This window comes from Mastigoproctus giganteus, chromosome 3, assembly GCF_048544385.1.
Source record: "Mastigoproctus giganteus isolate SK-2022 chromosome 3, ASM4854438v1, whole genome shotgun sequence".
In the NCBI taxonomy this organism is placed as follows: domain Eukaryota; kingdom Metazoa; phylum Arthropoda; class Arachnida; order Uropygi; family Thelyphonidae; genus Mastigoproctus; species Mastigoproctus giganteus.
Genome location: NC_143577.1, coordinates 108622623 through 108645465, shown reverse-complemented (window position 1 = coordinate 108645465; position 22843 = coordinate 108622623). Strand labels below are relative to the sequence as shown.

Here is a 22843-nt window from a genome sequence, read left to right as displayed (position 1 = left end):
CATATCCCCGGAGCAATATGGCCTTAGTTGCTAATGCTCCTAAAAAACCAAATAACAACAAATAACATTTGATCCCCCCCCCTTTGTGAGTTGGAGATACATTTGCATATCTCCAGTCTGTGGGGACCTCCCATGAGTCCAAAAATGCTCTCATAATTATATCTTAGAGTTTGCTTACTTCCTTTGCTGCTGCCTTTAATATAACTGGATAGATCCCATCCTCTCCAGGTGCCTTTCTTATGTTTAACTTCAACAATTTCTGTTCCACTTTGCTTTCAGTTATTACAAAATCATTCTGTTCTCCACTTCACTACAAAATTCCTCATGTGTGAATGTAGATGCAATATACTCATTCAGTTTGTCAGCTATCTGAGCAGGGTCATCAACAGTCAAACCACTGACATCAGGTTGGACCAGTCTGATTCATCCCTTATCTCCTAGAATTTATATAAGTGAAGAAGTCTTTGTTGTTTTTCTTTGCATCCTTTGCCCAAGATTTTTCGTAATCTTCATTCATTTGTCTACCCTCCTTTGTGACTTGATTACAGACCAGATTATATCTACCATAGGCTTCTGTATTTCCTGATAATTTATATGCATCCCATGCATTTTTATTCTCTGCCATGAGCCTCATTAGTTCATTTGACATCCATTTGGATCTAAACCTTAAACAGTATTTCTTAGCTGGTTTGAAAATCCTAGTAGCTTCCAAGATTAATTCCTTGAAGGCTTCCCATTTTTATTTGCTGTTCGCAGCATCATCAGTTGGTCCCACTGTATAGAATTTAAAAAATCTCTGAGACCACTGTAGTCATCTTTATGAATACAAAAACCTTTCCCTTTACCCCTGATGGTAGTTTCATCTTTAAGTAAATCTCACATCAGTATGCTGTGATTACTGCCACCTAGTGGTTCCTTTATCTGTAACTTCTTAATGTTTAGTGGATAGTTCTAAGAGCAATCATATCAAGAGTATTACACCCTGTGGTTGCCTTTTGAACATGCTGCTGCTGTAGAAAACAATCATCCATTAAATCCACAAAAGTCTTGCTAGTATGCGAGTGACTAACCCACATGTTCCAATCAATATCTGGGAAGTTAAATTCCTGCATTACAAGACATTCGGATTTACTGGCCCACTCTATTTTTCTGTATAGTTTTTTATTGTACTCATCAGAGTCATTTGTCCTATAACATACTCCTACCTGTATTTTTGCTTTCCCAGTGCTTATTCCATTAAACTGACTCAACATTGCACTACTCACCAATGTCAACTGGATGAACTGCCTTAGATTTTATGTGTTTCTTAACTAACAGCATAACCCTTTTTCCCTTTCTATCCTGTCTATCCTTTCTGTACATATTGTACTCCCGAAATTCCAATTATGTATTCATTATATCTGTGTGATCTCTGAGATCTCAACAATATCTGTCTTTGATGACAGAAATCAACGATTCCTGCAAAGCCTAGATAAATTAGTCAGTTGTGCTGAGAAGTTGCAGCTGAGTTTAACATTGTTAAACTTCAATTGCTGCATATAGTCCACAGTATTCTCAGAATAACATATCGATTGGGTGGTACCACAATCAAGGTTGTGAAGAATGAAATAAACCTAGGGATAATTGTACAGTCTGAATTGAAGTCTGAGAAGTACATACAGATTGCTGGAACAGCTCATGGGTTTCTTTCAATAATACACAAAAACTTTGTCAGTAGGGACAAACAAGGAGTGATTATCCAAATGTATAAGGCAATAGTTATGTCACATCTTGGGTACTGCATACAGGTCTTGGAGCTTGATTTTAAAAATGATACGGATCTCTTGGAATTGGTGCAGAGAAGAGCAACCAGATTCGTCAAGAACTCTCAGGGGTACTTTCTGAACAAAAGACTTTGGTTTTGAAAATTACACTGCTTGGAAACTACTGGGCATTTGTGAGGAGATCTGAAGTGGTTAAGGCTTTAAATGAATTGTCTATACTTAATTAGCATTATCATTAGGATTATTAGGTGGATCTGATGCAAGAAAGCATGCTTATTTTATACATCAGCCAAAAAAAAAAAAAAACCCCTTCCCATTTCACCTATCCATTCCCTCCAATAAAGGAAGATGGCATTCTTACCCTTTCTCAGACAACACACATACACAAGGTGACATAAATTGAAAGAGGATGGCTGCAGGATTGATGTGCAAAATGCTTTCATCCAGAAAGTAACTGATTGCTGGAATTGACTACTATCTAGTATTGTGAAGTGGATAGTTCTAATAAATCTAAGGAAGAATTAGAAGACATGTTATTAGAGGAGATGGACAAATGAGGTGGGGTAGGGTTTTTTTTTTTTTTTTGGCTGATGCTGTATATGCTTCACCCTTTCATCGTTTGCCTACTGCTACCACTAATAATAATAATAACTCCAGAAAGTCGCAATCCTGAACACCTGCAGGATAGTCAGAGTTCCTCGACCAACATTAACACCAGACATAACAACAACCACCCTGTGTACTTGGTAGCAATACGCTTCATGAGGTGGAACCCCCAATCAGGGAGAAATAATATCAGAGCAATAATAATAATAAAGGGGGGGCATGATGGCCCAGTGGTTAAGACACTGGACTACCAGCCTGATGGTCCCGAATCCCGCCTTGGTGGAAGCGAACACAGCCTTATTACACTGGGAGACCAATATAATAATAATAAAAAAAAATCCATCATAAAAGTTGCTGTTGTTGTTGTTATTTGGTTTTAGGAGCATTAGCAACTAAGGCCATATTGCTCTGGGATATGCGGTGGTCATTCCCTGACCTTTCCGCATCCTCCGTATTTGGTGGTGACAGGCTCGAACCCCGGTCTAATCGAGAAGCGTGTGCTACGCACTGCTGCTCCTTCCCACCTGGCTATGGAGGCGCCTTGCAAAAGTTGCTCCATTGGACTTACCTTCCTCAAGGTCAGAGTTATGGCTGAGGCAGATAGTGGTGCCATCGGGTGTCACTCGTGAGAACTAAAAAAACACTGGACATAAGCTGAAGCTAAACAAGTCCACCTCCATAGATGGATGATGTATGTCGCAGAGAAATATTGATCATACTGCATAGAATGTGGCGCAGGATAAAGTCACTCGCATTCAGGCCTTAGGCAGAGGAGTCAGTTCGAAAAGTTGGAGACTGTCTCCCGAGCAAGACAGTGGAGGAAGTGGTGCTGTCCCCCGTATGGCTACCACAAGAGAAGGGCAAGACCATCCAGACCCACCAACTGGAAGTGCTTCTTGCGCAACTGCGCTAGTGACCATCCAGGAAGGAAGAAGATGCCAACACATCAAGTGGAGCATCGGAATGAATATGTACATCAGGTGAGCATATTATAAAATAATCAGGCTAGAGACCAATATGACAACGTACAGATCGCGACTACATACCAAGTGATTAGAATGATTCCCGGATATTCAGGTCACCGAACAGCGATTAGCGGACCAAAGAAGGACCATCGTCACCAAGAACCTAATAGCTCCTGCTATCGTGGAAAAATCAAGCTGTATGTGAGCGATCAACTACAAAGAACAAAGAATATGGTCAATATGGAACCAGAGGAGGAAGAGCAAGAAATACAACCCAGAGTGGCTGAAGTGGAAAGAGACGAAGTCATGATATCCAGAATAGAAGACAAGTGGAAAAAGGCCCTAACAGAATTCGAAGGAATGGACCCCACAAGAACCCACATGATACCTAAGCAGAGGCCAAATAAAATCCTGTGGAGAATAACAGACCACCTCCATTGGCAAATAATACCACCTTACCTTGACAACAATGGTGCAACACTGGAGGCTATCCACACAGCCATAGCAGCCACTAGGATTAATGGAAAAGGAATGACAGACCAGCAGCAGAAGACAGAATAATTAAGAGTCAAGATAGGTCAGTTGACCCAGTACAAACAGAGTAATAGAAGTAAGAAATCGATTGGAAAGGTGAAGAGCATTATCAAGAGAGACAGCATCCATAGCAAACGAGACCAGAAATCAGAGAATAGGAGAATACTTAGACACATTGAAGCAGAACTTCATGGCAAACACTATAATGACCTCCATCAAGATCACATTGATAACATTGCTTTCAATGCATGGCTCTCAAATAATAATAATAATATTTGAGTGCTAAATAATAATAAAGTTAAATGCTTTTAAATTTTTACATATGATAAAACGATATAATAATATATATGTATAAGAATTCTCCTGCTGGCTGTTAGTATTAGTACATTCAGCAGTTATGTCAATGATCTGTAATTATATAGTAGCTGATAAACTGAATAATTATTTTGCATCTACATTCACACATGAGGAGTTATTCAATGAGGGGAATGCCTGATGTTTATCAAACTCTAACAGGGAGCTAACTGATTTTGTAATAACTGAGAGCATTGGCAATAATTGGCATAATTGGCAATTGATTGCTTGGAAACTAACTGAATAGCAGGTATAATCTTGCTGCTACTAGTATTAAAATTTTACAGTGTTCTTCGTGTTGGCACTTCCACCATTAGTCTCTCGAGTATTCACAATGGCTGGAGTCAGTCATACCATACAACTGTTCTAGTATTCACAATGGCTGGAGTCATTGTGAATATCATCGTATCATACAACTGTTCTACTGCTAGAATAAGGTTATATGTCAACTTAACAGTTATAATTAGTATTTTTGACAACTAGGTCATTAAATCTCATTACCTGTTAAATTCTAATTACTAAAAGTAGATAAACAATTGACAGAATGTGTCAGTAGATAAACAATTGCCTGACCAATTTGATTGGATACTATGATGCAGTCACAAAAGAACTGGATGCAGGGAATAACTTTGATATTATATACTTGGATATTAGAAAGGCTTTTGATACTGTTGCACATGGAAGACTGCTGCACAAATTGGAGCAGTGTGGCATTGGAGGCAAATTGCTGCTGTGGATAAAGGGGTGGTTGAGGGGGAGAAGACAGAGAGTGGTAATCAATGGACACTGCTCATCGTGGACTAATGTTATTAGTGGAGTCCCTCAGGGTTTAGTGTTGGGTCCATTATTGTTTTCTGTATTTATAAATAATATTGATGATGGTATATCAAGCTTAATGTCCAAGTTTGCAGACGATACAAAAGTTGGCAGGGTTGTTAAGGACACTACTGATGCTATGCTGCTGAAACAGGATCTGGAAAGGTTGAGCAGATGGGCTGAGAGGTGGCAAATGAAGTTTAACATTGACAAATGTAAAGTACTACATATGGGAAACAGCAACCCCAGAGCAACGTATCAACTGTGTGCTACTACACTGACAGTGGTAGAGAATGAAAAGGACCTTGGGGTAATTGTGCAGGCAGATATGAAGTTCTCTGAGCAGTGCAGATGGGCTGCAAGAGTAGCTCATGGTGTCTTATCAATGATATAAAGGAGTTTTTCTAACAGCGATAAGGAGGTGATTATTCCCTTTTATAAGGCAATGGTCAGGTCACACCTTGAGTACTGTATACAGGTCTGGAGTCCTCATTTTAAGAAGGATGTAGAGCTGCTGGAACGAGTACAGAGAAGGGCAACAGAATGGAACAAAGGGTTGCTCTTATGAAGAAAGGCTTAAGTTTTGCAAATTACAGTGTCTGGAGACTACGCACCGGCAAGGTGATCTGATAGAGGTGTATAAAGCCTTGAATGGTTTGAGCATGCTCAATGCTGATGGGATTCTGCCTCTTGCTCAGAATAATCACCTGAGAGGGCATAAATTCAAATTGAGGAAAGACAGATGTAGGATAGATGTCTGGAAATTTGTCTTTAGCCAGCGTGTAGTTTGTTGGTGGAACAGACTTCCATCCTTTGTTGTGGAAGTTGATAGCCTAAATAAATTTAAGGCTCAGCTGGACAGGTATTTCGAACGAACGGAGGGGTGAAGTGGAATTTTTTTTTTTTTTTCTGGCTAATGCTGCATAAGCTTGCTTTCTTGCATCATATGCCTCTACTAATGCTAATGAATGCTCCAAAATCTACCCAAAGAAGCCTCATTTCCTATCCCCTTTTCGAATATATACCTCTGCATCCCCCTTCCTAAGTTTCCCATGACCTGTTCTGATTTCACGGGTTAATCATGTGGGGCAAAAATTATACTTGGGAACTGTCAACTTTTGGGATTTGACACCAAAAATGATATGTTATATGTAGAAGGGAAATTTAATATTTGTGTAGGGCAGTTTTTCTTTTAGAATCGCCGTCATCAAACATAAATTGATACACTTTTACGTATGGAATCTTGAAATGACAATCAAAATTTTACGTATGGAATTTTGAAATGACGTTGTGTTTATCAGATTTGATTGCGTAAGAAATCAAGTCTCTTGTTCTGCTTACTCACCTTTCTCTGACAAAAGTCGCGCTCTCCCCCTTGTCATTCTTGGGGCTATTATGTGTTAGCTGCCTGCCTACTGCTATTGGGAGAAGGACCTGATGTCACTAATTGACTGGACACTTAACGGAGGTATAATGTTTCAACGACAGCATCCCCTGGGACGGTCCTTGTTGTACATGCGAAAACGAAAATGAAACACAACTAATTCCGATGGAGTGACGCTACTTTAGTTATACAGGCCGCGGAAAAAGTATAGGGTTCTTTGAGGAATAAATGCTTCTTAAAAGCAGGTGAAAGGGATAAAAATGATAGCATTTTTATAATACCAATTTTTAATTATCATGTGAGATATTGAGTAAACAGACTATTTAAATCATATTCCTGAATGGTAAATGTCACTACCAAGAGATTGGATGTACTAAAAATCAGTCGTGTAATTTTTCAGTTAATAATATGCAGCCTCTTCTTTAGCATGAATCACTACATGAATTCTCACAGGGATTCAGGTAGATCCCTTAAATATTTTATGCCAATAATAGGCAATTCTGAGAGCAGTTAAATTTGTGATCCATTCAGAATCCATGAATGCCGTTGTTGTTTGTTCACTTCCATTCAAGATACCCATATGTTCTCTGTAGGATTTCATATGTAAATGCCCTATAATCCCCCCCCCCATGTTCCTTATGCCAGTTTTGAACAATAGAGACCCATGAACTGGATATTGAGATCATGAATGCCCCCTCAGACGTTCATTAAAAGGCACAAACTGATCATTCAGACTATTTGTATAGCTTTGTTTATTCTGGTTGGTATTTCTAGTAGGGGACCCAGTTCATAATAGTTAAAACATCGCCCAAAGCATCACTGACACCTCACACAGTCTGGATGAAATTTTCTTTTAGCTAATGAGTTGTTGATTACTGGAACAGATTGTCTACACAGGTAGTTGAAGCTGACAGTTTGAAAAAATTCAAAGGTCAATAGTTACCTACATGAGGATGGGGAAGTTCATGATTTATATTTTCTTATCTACTTTTTTTTTTGGCCAGTATAGCAAAAGCCTGTGGCTACCTAGTACTATATGACTGTACTAATACTAAATGCCTCATTGTTTCTCCTGTTAACTCATTATCTTACATCATTAGAATAGCATCAAAATTTGTATTTGTCAGATCACTTAACAGCTTTCCAATCACCAACAGTCCATTTTTTTGCATTTTAAGCCAATATTAGCATATGGATTTTTTTATGTGCAGCTATTAACATCATTGGTCTTTTTCAGGAGATCCTACTCCACATAACCATGTAATGCAATTCTCTACACAGTATCCTTTCAGAAACCAGCTGATGAAGTTCTTAGTTAACTGTTTATAGCAGTTCTTGTCTTGTTTGAAATCATTTTTTGTTTACTAGACACAATATTTGTTGCTGATCATGAAGACGTAGCACAGACATCTGACCAGAATTGTGCCACTGATTCCTGGTTAATTTTGACTCATTCCATTCCTTAAAAACTCTTATTACTGTCCTTTCTGAAACATAAGCAAATCCAGCTACTTGTTTAGCAGGATGTCCTTTAGTCCTGTAAAGTGCTATAACTCCTTTTTTGCTACTCATTGGTATCCTTTCTTCATCCCCATCTTTCATGGTGGAAATCCTTGCTTCTTTTTTAGACATAGCTGGTGTACCCATAAATAATGTTATGTCAGTGCTCTTAGAGAAAAAAAAAAAGCATAAAGATACTAGTGTTCAATCTGGTATATGCTCGAAATACTATAAGTGACTAATTTTTTGGTCTGGTGTCTCTATATATACCTAGCCCAATCTAATTCAGTAACTGATTAAAGCTTATAGGTATGAGGAAAAGCTTTTTATGACTAATAATATTTATCAGTTTGTTCAAATAATAATTCATATATTGAATTTGAATTAGTTGGATTCTAGTTTATTGTGGAAAGATTTTATGTTGGAGATATAAACTGCACTTTTATTACAAAGAGAAACAAACCTGAGATATTTGAAAGAATTACATTGGCTTGAACTGTTTTTGAAAGGTTAATGATTAGATCGGGCCATTTGAAACTTAAAAGCATCTATTTTATTGTAAATAGATGGGGTAGAGATACTATTGTTCAAATTCAGGTTCAGAATTCACCCACTCCGACAGAGAGAGAGAGAGAGAGAGAGAGAGAGAGAGAGAGAGAGAGAATGTTGCCAAATTTGGCAATGTTTATAGCCTCTTTAAAGGTGAATCAGCTGAATAATATCTCATTCTTGATATAGCATTTCTACTACCAATATGTTATTAGTCAAAGATAGAAAAAAAATTGATTATGTATTCAAATTTTATAAAATTGTAAAACACAGGATATAAATGGCAGTGTATCATTAGAAAGTGTACAAAAAAATTGTATGTTGATACAACTGATATAGTTATTTTGAAGTTGGATTTGTGCCACAACTGTGAGTCTGATAATAACCTCAGCAGACAAATTACACTGGTGTTCAAAGAAAGTGCATCACCTAAGAATTTCACATTTCTAACCTTTTTTTCCACAGTTACATTAATGACTAACATCACAAATAGAAATATAAACAAAAGATATTTATTAATAGTTAAGGCAAAGCTAAGTAATATTTGACAGGTGCTTTCCAAAATGAACATTTGACAGGTGCCCTCCAAAATAAGCATTTGCAACCTTTATACAACAGTTTTGGTAAACATGACAATTATGGCTGAAATGTTATCACAAGCCTTCAATTTGCTTCTCTTCTTGAAATTAGCCAATTTTCAGCACTGATTGAGGAGACCTAAAGAATTCTTCATTCACTGATGAGATTTAAACCAATATACCTCTCTAAATGAGTGACTGGTGACAAAATCACCATATTGTCACATATGGCAATCTGCATTGTACATTATTAAGTATATTTTTTATTAAAAACATTAAAGGCAGATATTGTTGGGATATCAGAGACGTGGTGTCACACAGATATAAGGAATGCAGAACTGGAATTTGGGGAGTACAACGTCTACAGAAAGGATAGACTGGATAGGAAGGGAGGAGGGGTTATGCTATTAGTTAAGAAATACATAAAATCCAAGGAAGTGAAGCCAGTGGACATCGCTGGATAGTGCAGTGTCGAGTCAGTTTGGTGTGACATAAGCATTAGGAGATCAAAATTGAGAGTAGGAGTGTGCTATAGGCCTAATGACTCTGATGAGTATAATAAGAAACTGTACAGGGAAATAGAGTGGGCCAGTAAATCAGAGAGTCTTGTAATGGGAGATTTTAATTTCCCAGATATTGACTGGAATTTGGGGGCTGGTCACTCACACACTAGCAAGGCTTTTGTGGATATATTGGATGACTGTTTTCTACAGCAGCATGTTCGGGAAGCAACTAGAGGGAGGAATACTCTTGATTTGATTATCAGCAGTGATTCTTCATGCATTAAGAATCTGCAGATAAATGAACCACTAGGTGGCAGTGATCACAGTGTGCGGAAGTGGGATTTACTCAAAGAGGTAACTACCATTAGGGGTAAAGGGAAGGGTTATTGCTTTTGTAAAGGCGACTACGATGGACTGAGACAGTATTTAAATTCTATACAGTGGGACCAACTTATGATGTTACCAACAGCAAACTCAAAATGGGAAGCATTCAAAGAACTTATCTTGGAAGCTACTAGGCTTTACATACCAACTAAGAAATATTGTTCAAGGTTTAGGCCTAAATGGATGTCAGATGAACTGATGAGGCATATGGCAGAGAATAAACATGCATGGGATACATACAAATTAACACATGACACAGAAGCCTATGATAGATACAAGTTGATCTGTAACCAAGTTACAAAGGAGGTTAGGCAGGCGAAGGCAGATTACGAGAAATCTTTGGCAAGGGATGCAAAGAAAAACAGCAAAGAGTTCTTTACTTATGTAAACTCTAGAAAGAAGGGGATGAATCAGATTGGTCCACTTGATATCGATGGGTCAACTGTTGATGATCCTGCTCAGGTAGCTAACAAACTAAATGAATATTTTGCATTGACATTCACACATGAGGAGTTATTTAGCGAGGGGAAAGCCAGAGGTGTATTCAACTCTAGCAGTAAGCTAGAGAATCTTGTAATAACTGAGAGTAAAGTGGAGGAGAAATTGTTGAAGATAAACACAAGAAAGGCACCTGGGATGGAAAGAATCTATTCAGTTATATTAAAGGAGGTGGCAAAGGAAGTAAGCAATCCCTTAGCCATAATTATGAGAGCTTCCCTGGACTCAGGGGAGGTACCCACAGACTGGAGATGTGCAAATGTGACTCCAATTCACAAAGGAGGATCAAAGGCTGACACAAGTAATTATAGACCTGTGAGTTTAACTTCTGTTCCAGGAAAATTAATGGAGGCACGCACTAGTTAAAGAAGCACTGCAGGATCATTTAGACAAGACTTCAGTTATAGCTCAGACACAGCATGGTTTTGTTAAGGGGAAGTCTTGCCTGACCAATTTGACTGGATATTATGATGCAGTCACAAAGGAACTGGATGCAGGGAATAACTTTTATATTATATACTTGGATCTTAGAAAGGCTTTTGATACTGTTGCACATGGAAGACTGCTGCAAAAATTGGAGCAGTGTGACATTGGAGGCAAATTGCTGCTGTGGATAAAGGGGTGGTTGAGTGGGAGAAGACAGAGAGTGGTAATCAATGGACACTGCTCATCGTGGACTAATGTTATTAGTAGAGTCCCTCAGGGCTCAGTGTTGGGTCCATTATTGTTTTCTGTTTTCATAAATGATATTGATGATGGTATATCAAGCTTAATGTCGAAGTTTGCAGACGATACAAAGGTAGGCAGGGTTGTCAAGGACACTACTGACACTATGCTGCTGCAACAGGATTTGGAAAGGTTGAGCAGATGGGCTGAGAGGTGGCAAATTAAGTTTAACATTGACAAATGTAAAGTACTACACATAGGAAACAGCAACCCCAGAGCAACGTATCAACTCTGTGGTACTACACTGACAGTGGTAGAGAATGAAAGGGACCTGGGGGTGGTTGTGCAGGCAGATATGAAGTTCTCTGAGCAGTGCAGACGGGCTGCAAGAGTAGCTCATGGCGTATTGTCAATGATATATAGGAATTTTTCTAGCAGGGATAAGGAGGTAATTATTCCCTTGTATAAGGCAATGGTCAGGCCACACCAAGAGTACTGTATACAGGTCTGGAGGCCTCATTTCAAGAAGGATGTAGAGCTGCTGGAACGAGTACAGAGAAGGGCAACAAGATTAGTGAATGGAACAAAGGGGTTCTCTTACGAAGAAAGGCTTAAGTTTTGCAAATTACAGTGTCTGAAGACTAGGCACCAGTGAGGTGATCTGATAAAGGTGTATAAAGCCTTGAATGGTTTGAGCATGCTCAATGCTGATGGGATTCTTCCTCTTGCTCAGAATAATCACCTGAGAGGGCATAAATTCAAATTGAGGAAAGACAGATGTAGCATAGACGTGCAGAAATTTGCCTTTAGCCAGCGGGTGGTTGGTTGGTGGAACAGACTTCCATCCCTTGTCGTGGGCACCTCCGTAGCCAGGTGGGAAGGAGCAGCAGTGCGTAGCACATGCTACTTGATTAGACCGGGGTTCGAGCCCGTCACCACCAAATACGGAGGATGCGGAAAGGTCAGGGAATGACCACCGCATATCCCGGAGCAATATGGCCTTAGTTGCTAATGCTCCAAATAACAATAACAACCCTTGTCGTGGAAGTTGATAGCCTAAATAAGTTTAAGGCTCAGCTGGACAGGTATTTTGAACGAACAGAGAGGTGAAGTGGAAGTGGTTTTTTTTTTTTTTTTTTTGGCTGATGCTGCATAAGCTTGCTTTCTTGCATCAAATGCCTCTGCCAATGCAAATGCTAAATGAGTGACAGGTGACAAAATCACCATATTATCACATATGGCAATCTGCATTGTACATTATTAAGTATATTTTTTATCAAAACTATGAACAAAGAGATGTGTGCTGTTATTTCTTATGTCTTTCATTTTATTTCTAAATAAAATGTTGTTATTTCTTCATTAGTTTTGGGTAAATACAATACGGACCTTCAATTTTATGAAGTAATAGGAAGGGGTATCTGTTACCGCACATGATATGTATTCCACATGATTGGCAGTTTAATTAGTTATTTGTATATGTATGCATTAGAAACACTGAAATAAAATTAAACAATAAAAAACAAACTTTTATCTAAAATTTTCTTCTTGACTCCATGATTCCCGATTCTTTGCACATGACTCTATTGGTTGATGCATAGTTCACAGAAGAAGATAATTTACCATTACTGTATAGCAGTGCCTGGCAAAACTTTATCCAGAGTCATAGCTAAAAAAGCTAAAGTTGAGATAGTGGTGAATCTTCAGAGTCAGACTGCTTAAACTCCTCAATCTTTGCCTTCTTTTTTTTACATCTGACACAGTTTGTTGTTTTTTTCTCATGCCATATTCCTCACAGATGTGGAAAACACACACGCCCGCCCGCACGCACACACACACACACACACGCCCGCCCACACACACACACACACACATGAATGTAACTTCTTCAACAGCTATAATTTCTGTGCAATGCTTTAGATGCACATACTTTCTCTTTTTACCAGTTTTCTTAGGGGCCATGATGATACACTGTAAGTGAGGCATAATAGAGAACATATCCATAAACAGATTGAGTTGCTTGCTTGTGGCTGCTATGACTCATGAGTTCCTAGTTTTTTCCATGCTATAAGCACACTCAGAATGTACTCTAGCACTAGTCAAATTTTTTTTCATGTTAAATTGAAGTCTGTGAAATCAAGAGTTACTGTATTTTGTAAAATGTAAGAATCCTTCATATCATAGAGCTGATAATCCATTCTAAAGTAGGCTTGAAGTTAATGTTCTGCTATGATTATTCATTATAAATTCATATATGAACATTGTTCATATGAGCATATATGAACTAAGATATAACAGGATAATTTATTTTTATTTATTTTTTTACAGTTCATAATATTTGTGTGACTGACAATGGGTAAGCTGCATCACTCTTTGTATTAAATATTACTTAAGATTATTGCATGTGAAGTGAATAAATTATTAACTGAAATTTTATTCTAGATATTATATATGCCCTCTGTATACCAACAGGCTTAGAATTATCCTAGTCGGAGTTTTGCTTATTTTAAAAATTTAGACAGTTACTTTTAAAAGTTTTCTGTGTATCAGTTTCATTGTTAGATATGTGTACAGTATTTATTTAATAAAATTAGTTTATCAATTTGAATGAGATTAGGGCCAGATCTGATCCTGTTGATAAAGCACGTTCAAAATTAAAAATTTCATAAAAAATTAAAGTTGATTTATTAGAATTTCTTCAGATCTCTATAAAACTCACTCTTTATTTGTTTTACTTCCAATTCAACCTTATTTCTACTAAAAGGCTCTCTCATTTGAAAAACCAATACCAAATTGGGACAGGTACAGAAACAAGCAACAAGATTAGTGAGGGGAAGAAAAGGGTACTCTCTTACCAAGAAAGTCTTCAATTCTGGAAATTGCAGCATTGCAGCATCCGGAAACTAAGCACCTGGGAGGAAAGCTGAATGAAATACTTAAGACTTTGAATGGATTGAGTAATCTAAATTTTCATGGCATCCATGCTCTTGCTCAGACAACACACATAAGGGGCATAACTTTATTTTGAGGAAGGTTGGTTGCAGAATATATGTGCAGAAATTTGCTTTCAGCCAGATGATAGTTGATTTTTGGAATAAACTTTCATCTGGTCTTGTGGAAGTTGTAGTTTGAAAAATTTAAGGAAGAACTAGAAAAATTATTAGAGGGAATGGAGGTGATGTAGGAGATGTTTTTTTTTTTGTTTTTTAACTGATCCCGTATAAACTTGCTTCTTGCATCATTTTCCAATACAATTAATAATAACACATTCTAAACTCATTCGCTCTTTTAAAACCATCCACTTTACACTGAAAGGACAGAATTCATGGGATACCTGGTTCCTGGACAACATGACGCTGTCACCCCTCTCACTAGGGGACGAACCCATTGCTTGGCAGGTGTATAGGGACACTGCATTCACATAGACGGTAACTTGATGTCAGTGTGGATAAACATCGTGAGTTAACCGACTATGAAAGAGGAATGATAGAGGGTGCCCAACACCCACTATCATCGACACGGGTCACTCTATAGTGGAGGTGTACAGAAATTGCACTATCCCTGTTCAACAGTATCAAGAGTGTATCGGGAATATGCCATTTCTGGAATATCATCTCATCATGGACAGTGCTGTGGGCGGAGAAAGGTGGTGGATGAATGTGGTCATTAACAACTGTGTCGCATTGTTTCAGCCTACCGGAGAGTGACAGTGGCAGCACAAATAACTGCTGACTTCAACGAGGGAAGTGCCAGGAACATCTGCACCAAGACCATTAGACATCATTAGCCACAATAGGTTATGGGAGCTGCTGACCCACCAGAGTCCCATTGCTAACACCACAACACAGGGCTCTATGCCTCAAATGGGCAAAAGAACATTGGCACTGGACCTTGGATGATTGGAGACAGGTCTTCTGGTCCGATGAGTCCCATTTTCAGTTATTTCAAGCAGACGGGAGGGTGCATATCTGGTGGAATTTGCACAAAGCTATACACCCGTCATGTCAACAAGGACCTTTTCAGGCAAGTGGATGGTCGGTAATGGTGTAGGGTGTATTCAACTAGCACACATTGGGACCTCTGGTTATACGTCTAAAGATACGTCTAGACGCATCTCTGAATGGTCCAGGCTACGTGTCCATCCTTGCAGACCATCTGCATCCCTTCATGATCATTGTATACCCACAGGACAATGGACTCTTCCAGCAGGACAACACACCTCTCCACAGAGCCATGGTGACTAGAACCTGGTTTGAAGAGCATTCAACAGATTTTACCACCATGGAATGGCTTCCCCATTCACTGGACATGAACCCTGTGGAGCATCTTTGGGATGCTGTGGAAAGGTCCGTTTGAGCTTTGGATCCTCCACCCAGGAATTCAATGTAATTATGGCCATCAGTACAGCAAGCATGGATGGAAATACTTGTGAAACACTTTTGTGAACTAGTGGTCTTAATGCCTCGCCATGTGACTGCCCTTATCTGGGCAAAAGGTGGGCCTGTCTATTACTAGGTAGGTATCCCATGATTTCTGTGCACTCAGTGTACACTGTGTGTGTAAACTGAATTATTTTAAATGATCTCATAAAGTTTACTTTTGGGCATCATGTTGTAGATCCCTAGAATGAATTGCCTGCCACAGTAATCAAGGGGAGAGTTTGGTGAAGTTCAAAGTTGACTTGGATAGCTACTCTGACAATGGGAAGATATAGTGATAGAATATTTCCTCTTTCCTTTATTTTTTTGTCAATGCAGAAAAAGTCCACTTCCTTGCATCATATAGTCAATATAATATTAAAATATAGCACAGTATACAAAAGTGACTTTCAAGAAAGAATAGATGGATCACAGGGGGTGTATCAGGTTGGGGATTAGCAGGTAAAAAACAGTAGTACCAAATTTATTTTAATTTATTAATTTTGTGTTAGAATGCAATATGAGCATGATTCAAATGAAAACAACTTTTGCTGTAACACTTCCTCAATACATGCAAAAGTAAATTGGACTTACTGGTTGCATACTCATTATGTCACCGGTTCAGAAATGTGATGCATATTGCATCATATACTAAGGTGGTAATTCAAATTTATTATACATTTTTTAGCAGTTTACAGCAGACCTCTCCTCCACAGAATAAACTTCCTCTTCAATTATTTGTGTTTTACTAAAGATCACATATGTAAGACACTGTAGAAGTTGAAAGATTGTAAGGTTTAGATGATGTTTCTCAGGCAGACTAAGCATACTGTTTTATCACTTCTTAATGCATTTGAAAAATGTCTGATTTCATTTTAAAAAATCAAGTTTTTTTTCAACTTATGACTTTGCTTTGTGTATTTGCTTAACCAAATACCTTTTAATATTACTCATAATACACAAGCATGGCATCTTTTATTTCTAGACAATACTTTCTTTAGTTGATGTATTTTTTCATATCTCAGGTTTGTCACGTGTTCCTGATTTTTTTTCATCCAAAAGCTAATAATTCTGAGAATAGCTTTTCCTGAAATTCCATTATTGACCAGTTACTCATGGTCAAAGTCTTATAAGTGATCTAAGCGTTTACAACTGCTGATCCCAATAGCAACCCAAATTGCTAATTTCTAAAAGCTAGTATAATCTACTGGTATAATAATTATCTGTAAATAAGGTTCACCCCTCCCATCTTCCATTAATGAATGCATTAAGGATAATACGTCCTTTGAAGGCACACTTTTTTAGGATCACTATCATTTCCACAATAGCTACTAAATTCATACTTATATTAGCATTAGCAAAAGCAGAAGCATACGATTCCCAAGGCAGAATGCGCTGGTCCCACAGTAACTAGTAGTTGTTGGTGACTCTATTGTCAGGGAAACAGGGAACATGGTATGTAAAAAGGATAGGTGGAACAGGACCAGGGTATGTCTGCCAGGGGCAAAGGTTGACCAGCAGAATTACTTAACAAGTACAGGTCACTGTTGAATAAAGCCGTGAATTGTGGATGAATTTGAAAGTGTCTGCAATTCTGCCCAGACACGATAGGAGGGAGTATATGATCACAGCCTTGTCGATCAATTCGGCCATGGAAAGATTGTGCCAAGGCTCAAGGGGTAGAATTTTTTTCATCCTGGTCTGTACTTGTTAACAGCAGAGATTGCTTCTACAGGGATGGGATACACTTAAATAGAAAGGGTACAAGAATATTTGCTGATGCTATGGAGGCAGTGTTAGGTGGATCGGAAAACTGCTAGCTTGGGGGGGGGGACACAAGGACTAATAGATTAACAGTAGCCACTGGCAGAGGTGAAAGTTATTCTTGCACTGTTTCTATTGAAATGAGCAGCAGCCTGGAAAACAAGATGCAGGGTATTTCAGAGACTGCTGGGAGTCATTACGGTACAAGTAAACACATGGGTTGTGTTGGGGGTAGCTAAGAATAGGAACAGGTGCATGTATACTTGTGTGTACGCCAATGCTAGGAGTTTGGTAAATAAATTTGATGAATTTGAGGTATTGCTCAAAACATCAAAGGCAGATATTGTTGGGATATCAGAGACGTGGTGTCACACAGCTATAAGGAATGCAGAACTGGAATTTGGGGAGTACAATGTGTACAGAAAGGATAGACAGGATAGGAAGGGAGGAGGGGTTATGCTATTAGTTAAGAAACACATAAAATCCAAGGAAGTGAAGCCAGTCGACATCGCTGGGCAGTGCAGTGTCAAGTCAGTTTGGTGTGACATAAGCATTGGGAGATTAAAATTGAGAGTAGAAATGTGCTATAGGCCTAATGACTCTGATGAGTATAATAAGAAACTGTGCAGGGAAATAGAGTGGGCCAGTAAATTAGAGAATCTTATAATGGGGGATTTCAATTTCTCAGATATTGACTGGAATTTGTGGGTTGGTCACTCACATACTAGCAAGGCTTTTGTGGATTTATTGGATGATTGTTTTCTACATCAGCATGTTCGGGAGGCAACTAAAGGAAGTAATACTCTTGATCTGATTATCAGTAATGATTCTTCATGCATTAAGAATCTGCAGATAAAGGAACCACTAGGTGGCAATAATCACAATGTGCTGAAGTGGGATTTACTCAAAGAGGTAACTACCATCAGGAGTAAAGGGAAGGGTTTTTGCGTTCGTAGTGGTGACTACGATGGTCTGAGACAGTATTTAAATTCTATACAGTGGGACCAACTGACGATGTTACCAACAGCAAATTCAAAATGGGACCCATTCAAAGAACTTATCTTGGGAACTACTAGATTGGTCCACTGGATATTGGCGCATGATAGCCTTGATGCTGATGCTCCATTAAACATCAAATAACCAACCAATCCACTGGATATTGATGATTCAACAGTTGAGGATCCTGCTCAGGTGGGTAACAAACTAAATGAGTATTTTGCATCTACATTCACACATGAGGAGTTATTCAGGAAAGGGAATGCTAGAGGTGAAGTAAACTCTGGCAGTGAGCTAGATAATTTTGTAATAACTGAGAGAAAAGTGGAGGAGAAATTGTTGAAGATAAACATAAAAAATGGCAGCCGGGGTGGATGGGGTCTATCCAGTTATATTAAAGGAGGCAGCAAAGGAAGTAAGCAAACCCTTAGACATAATTATGAGAGCTTCTTTAGACTCAGGGGAGGTACCCATAGACTGGAGATGTGCAAATGTGACCCCAATTCACAAAGGAGGATCAAAGGCTGACACAAGTAATTATAGACCTGTGAATTTAACTTCTGTTCCAGGAAAATTATTGGAGGCACTGGTTAAAGAAGCACTGCAAGATCATCTACACAAGACTTCAGTTATAGCTCGGAAACAGCATGGTTTTGTTAAGGGAAAGTCTTGCCTGACCAATTTGATTGGATACTATGATGCAGTCAAAAAGAACTGGATGCAGGGAATAACTTTGATATTATATATTTGGATCTTAGAAAGGCTTTTGATATTGTTGCACATGGAAGACTGCTGCACAAATTGGAGCAGTATGGCATTGGAGGCAAATTGCTGCTATGGATAAAGGGATGGTTCAGGGGGAGAAGACAAAGAGTGGTACTCAATGGACATTGCTCGTGGTGGACTAATGTTATTAGTGGAGTCCCTCAGGGTTCAGCATTGGGTCCATTGTTGTTTTCTGTATTTATAAATGATATTGATGATGGTATATCAAGCTTAATGTCCAAGTTTGCAGATGATACAAAGGTTGGCAGGGTTGTTAAGGGCACTACTGGTGCTGTGCTGCTGCAACAGGATCGGGAAAGGTTGAGCAGATGGGCTGAGAGGTGGCAAATGAAGTTTAACATTGACAAATGAAAAGTACTATATATGGGAAACAGCAATCCCAGAGCAACATATTCACTCTGTGGTTCTACACTGACAGTGGTAGAGAATGAAAAGAACCTGGGAATAATTGTGCAGGCAGATATGAAGTTTTCTGATCAGTGCAGATATGCTGCATGAGTAGCTCATGGTGTCTTGTCAATGGTATACAGGAATGTTTCTAGCAGGGATACGGAGGTGATTATTCCCTTGTATAAGGCAATGGTCAGGTCACACCTTGAGTACTGTATACAGGTCTGGATGCCTCATTTCAAGAAGGATGTAGAGCTGTTGGAATGAGTACAGAGAAGGGCAACAAGATTAGTGAATGGAACAAAGGGTTGCTCTTACGAAAAAAGGCTTAAGTTTTGCAAATTTTGGTGTCTGGAGACTGGGCACCGGCAAGGTGATCTGATAGAGGTGTATAAAGCCTTGAATGGTTTGAGTATGCTCTATGTCGATGGGATTCTTCCTCTTGCTCAGAATAATCACCTGAGAGGGCATAAATTCAAATTGAGGAAAGACAGATGTAGAATAGATGTACGGAAATTTGCCTTTAGCCAGCGGGTGGTTGATTGGTGGAGCAGATTTCCATCTCTTGTTGTGGAAGTTGATAGCCTAAATAAATTTAAGGCTCAGCTGGACAGGTATTTCGAACGAATGGAGGGGTGAAATGGGAGTGATTTTTTTTTTTTTTTTTTTTTGACTGATCCTGCATAAGCTTGCTTGTTTGCATCATATGCGTCTACTAATGCTAATGCTAATGATTCAAGAAAGCAAGCTTATGCAGCATCAGCCAAAAAAAAAAAAAACCCTTCCCATTTCACTCCAAATGCTTATCCAGCTCAACCTTAAATTTATTTAAGCTATCAACTTCCACAACAAGAGACGGAAGTCTGTTCCAGCAATCAACTACCCTTGGGCTAAAGTCAAATTTCTGCACATCTATTCTACAACTGTCTTTCCTCAGTTTGAATCTATGCCTCCTCAGGTTCTTAATCTGAGCAAGAAGAAAAATCCTCATCAGTATTGAGCTTCTGTTCAATCCATTCAAGGCCTTATACACTCAATCAGATCACCTCACATGTGCCTAGTCTTCAGGCACTGCAGTTTGCAGAACTTAAGCCTAGCTTGGTAAGAGCACGCCTTTGTTCCCCCTCATCAATCTTGTTGACCTTCTTTGTACTTGCTCTAGCAACTCTATGTCCTTCCTAAAATGAGGCCTCCAGTCCTGTATACAATATTCAAGGTGTGGCCTGACTTATTGCCTTGTACAATGGGATAAACAACTCCTTGTCCCTGCTAGCAAAATTCCTATATATCATTGACAAGACTCCATGACCTGCTCTGGCAAGCCAGTCTGCATTGCTCAGCGAACTTCACATCTGACTGCACAGTTACCCCTAGGTGTTTCTCACTGTCCACTTCCCTGAGAGTGTAGAACTACACAGTTGGTATGTTTCACTTGGGTTACTGCTACCCATATATAGTACTTTGCATTTGTCAATGTTAAATTTCAGTTGCCACTTCTCAGTTCATTTTCCCAACTTACCTAGATCCATTTGCAGTAACATACTGTCTTTACTGTCATTAACAACTCTGCCAACTTTTGTATCATCTGCAAACTTGGACATTACGCTTGATTTACTGTCATCAATATCGTTGATGAATACACAAAACAACAATGGGCCCAGCACCAAACCCTGGGGACTCCACTAATAAAATTAGTTCACGAAGAGCAGTGTCCATTGATTACCACTCTCTGTCATCTCTCACTCAACCATCCCTTTATCCATTGTAGCAATTTTCCCTTAATGCCATATCAGTCCAATTTGTACAGCAATCTTCCATGTACAACAGTATCAAAAGCTTTCCTGAAATCCAAGTATATGATATTAAAATAATTTTTTGTATCCAGTTCCTTTGTGACTTCATCATAGTATCCAATCAAATTGGTCAGATAAGACCTCCCTTTAACAAACCCATGCTGTGTCTTAACTACTACTGCAGTCTTCTAGATGATCCTGTGTCACCTCTTTAACCAGTGATTCCATTATTTTCCCCAGAACACAAATTAAACTAAAAGGTCTATAGTTACTTGTGTCACCTTTTGAACCCCCTTTGTGAATTGGGATACATTTGCACACCTCCAGTTCATGGGGACCTTCCATGAGTGTAAAGAAACTCTCATAATTATGGCTAAGGGTTTGCTTACTTCCTTTGCTGCCTCCTTTAATATAACTGGATAGATCCCATCCACCCCAGGTGCCTTCCTTATATTTAACTTCAACAATTTCTCCTCCACTTTGCTCTCAGTTATTACAAAATCACTTAGCTCCCTGATAGAGTATGATAAGCTTCTAGCATTCCACTTCTTGTAAATCCCCTCATATGAGTGTGAATGGAGATGCAAAATACCCCTTCAGTTTATCAGCTACCTGATCATGATTGCAGGTGGTAGATGACTTTCATCAACTGGTGAAATACCACCACTTTGCTTATTGGAGGCTTGAAGTGGTGAAACCCATGTTTAGTCTCTAGAGCAAAGTTTCCGGCATCCTCCTCCCCCCATACTTCTCCTTCAACCCATGCACGGTACTAAGTACTATAGGTTTTGATACCTTTTGTGTTTGGGGTTTTCATAAAAAAAAAAAAAAAATGATTATGAATAGTCAAACCATCCATGTTAAGTGGACCAATCTGATTCATCCCTTTCCTTCTAGAGTTTACATAAGTAAAGAACTCTTTGCATCCTTTGCCAAGGATTTATCGTAATCTTCCTTCACCTGCCTAACCTCTTTTGTGACTTGATTACAGGCTAGCTTATATCTGCCATAAGCTTCTGTGTCACTTGATAATTTGTATGCACCCCATGCATTTTTCTTCTCTGCCATGACTCTCATTAATTCATCTGACATCCAATTAGGCCTAAACCATGAACAGTTGTTGTTATTTGGTTTTTAGGAGCATTAGCAACTAAGGCCATATTGCTCCGGGAATATGCGGTGTTTATTCCCTGACCTTTCCGCATCCTCCGTTTTTGGTGGTGACGGGCTTGAACCCCGGTCTAATCAAGAAGCGTATGCTGCGCACTGCGGCTCCTCACCTGGCTACCATGAACAGTATTTCTTAGTTGGTATGAAAAGCCTAGTAGCCTCAAAGATTAAGTCTCTGAAGACTTCCCATTTAGATTTCACCATTGGTAACAACATCAGTTGATCCCACTGTACAGAATTTAAAAACTGTCTGAGACCACTGTAGTCACCTTTAAAAAAGCCCTTCACTTTACCCTTGATGGTAGTTACATCTTTAAGTAAATTCCACATCAGTACACTGTGATCACTGTCTCCCAATGGTTCCATTATCTGCAAATTCATAATGCATGAATCACTGCCGATAATCAGATTAAGAGTATTACTCCCTCT

At 38.9% G+C, this 22843-nt stretch overlaps 1 protein-coding gene across 6 annotated transcripts in view; it reads left to right on the top strand.

The window, feature by feature from the left end:
* Positions 1 to 22843, top strand: part of Cad74A (cadherin 74A) — a 748720-nt gene that overhangs the window by 711492 nt on the left and 14385 nt on the right. For all 6 annotated transcript variants that reach the window (XR_016546733.1, XM_090369392.1, XM_090369388.1 and 3 more), the window contains one exon: positions 13426 to 13453. Coding sequence is in view for 5 of the 6 variants with exons in the window: in XM_090369392.1 (XP_090225518.1) it covers positions 13426 to 13453 (28 nt within the window). In the remaining variant the exon portion in view is untranslated. The remainder of the gene's footprint in view (positions 1 to 13425; positions 13454 to 22843) is intronic.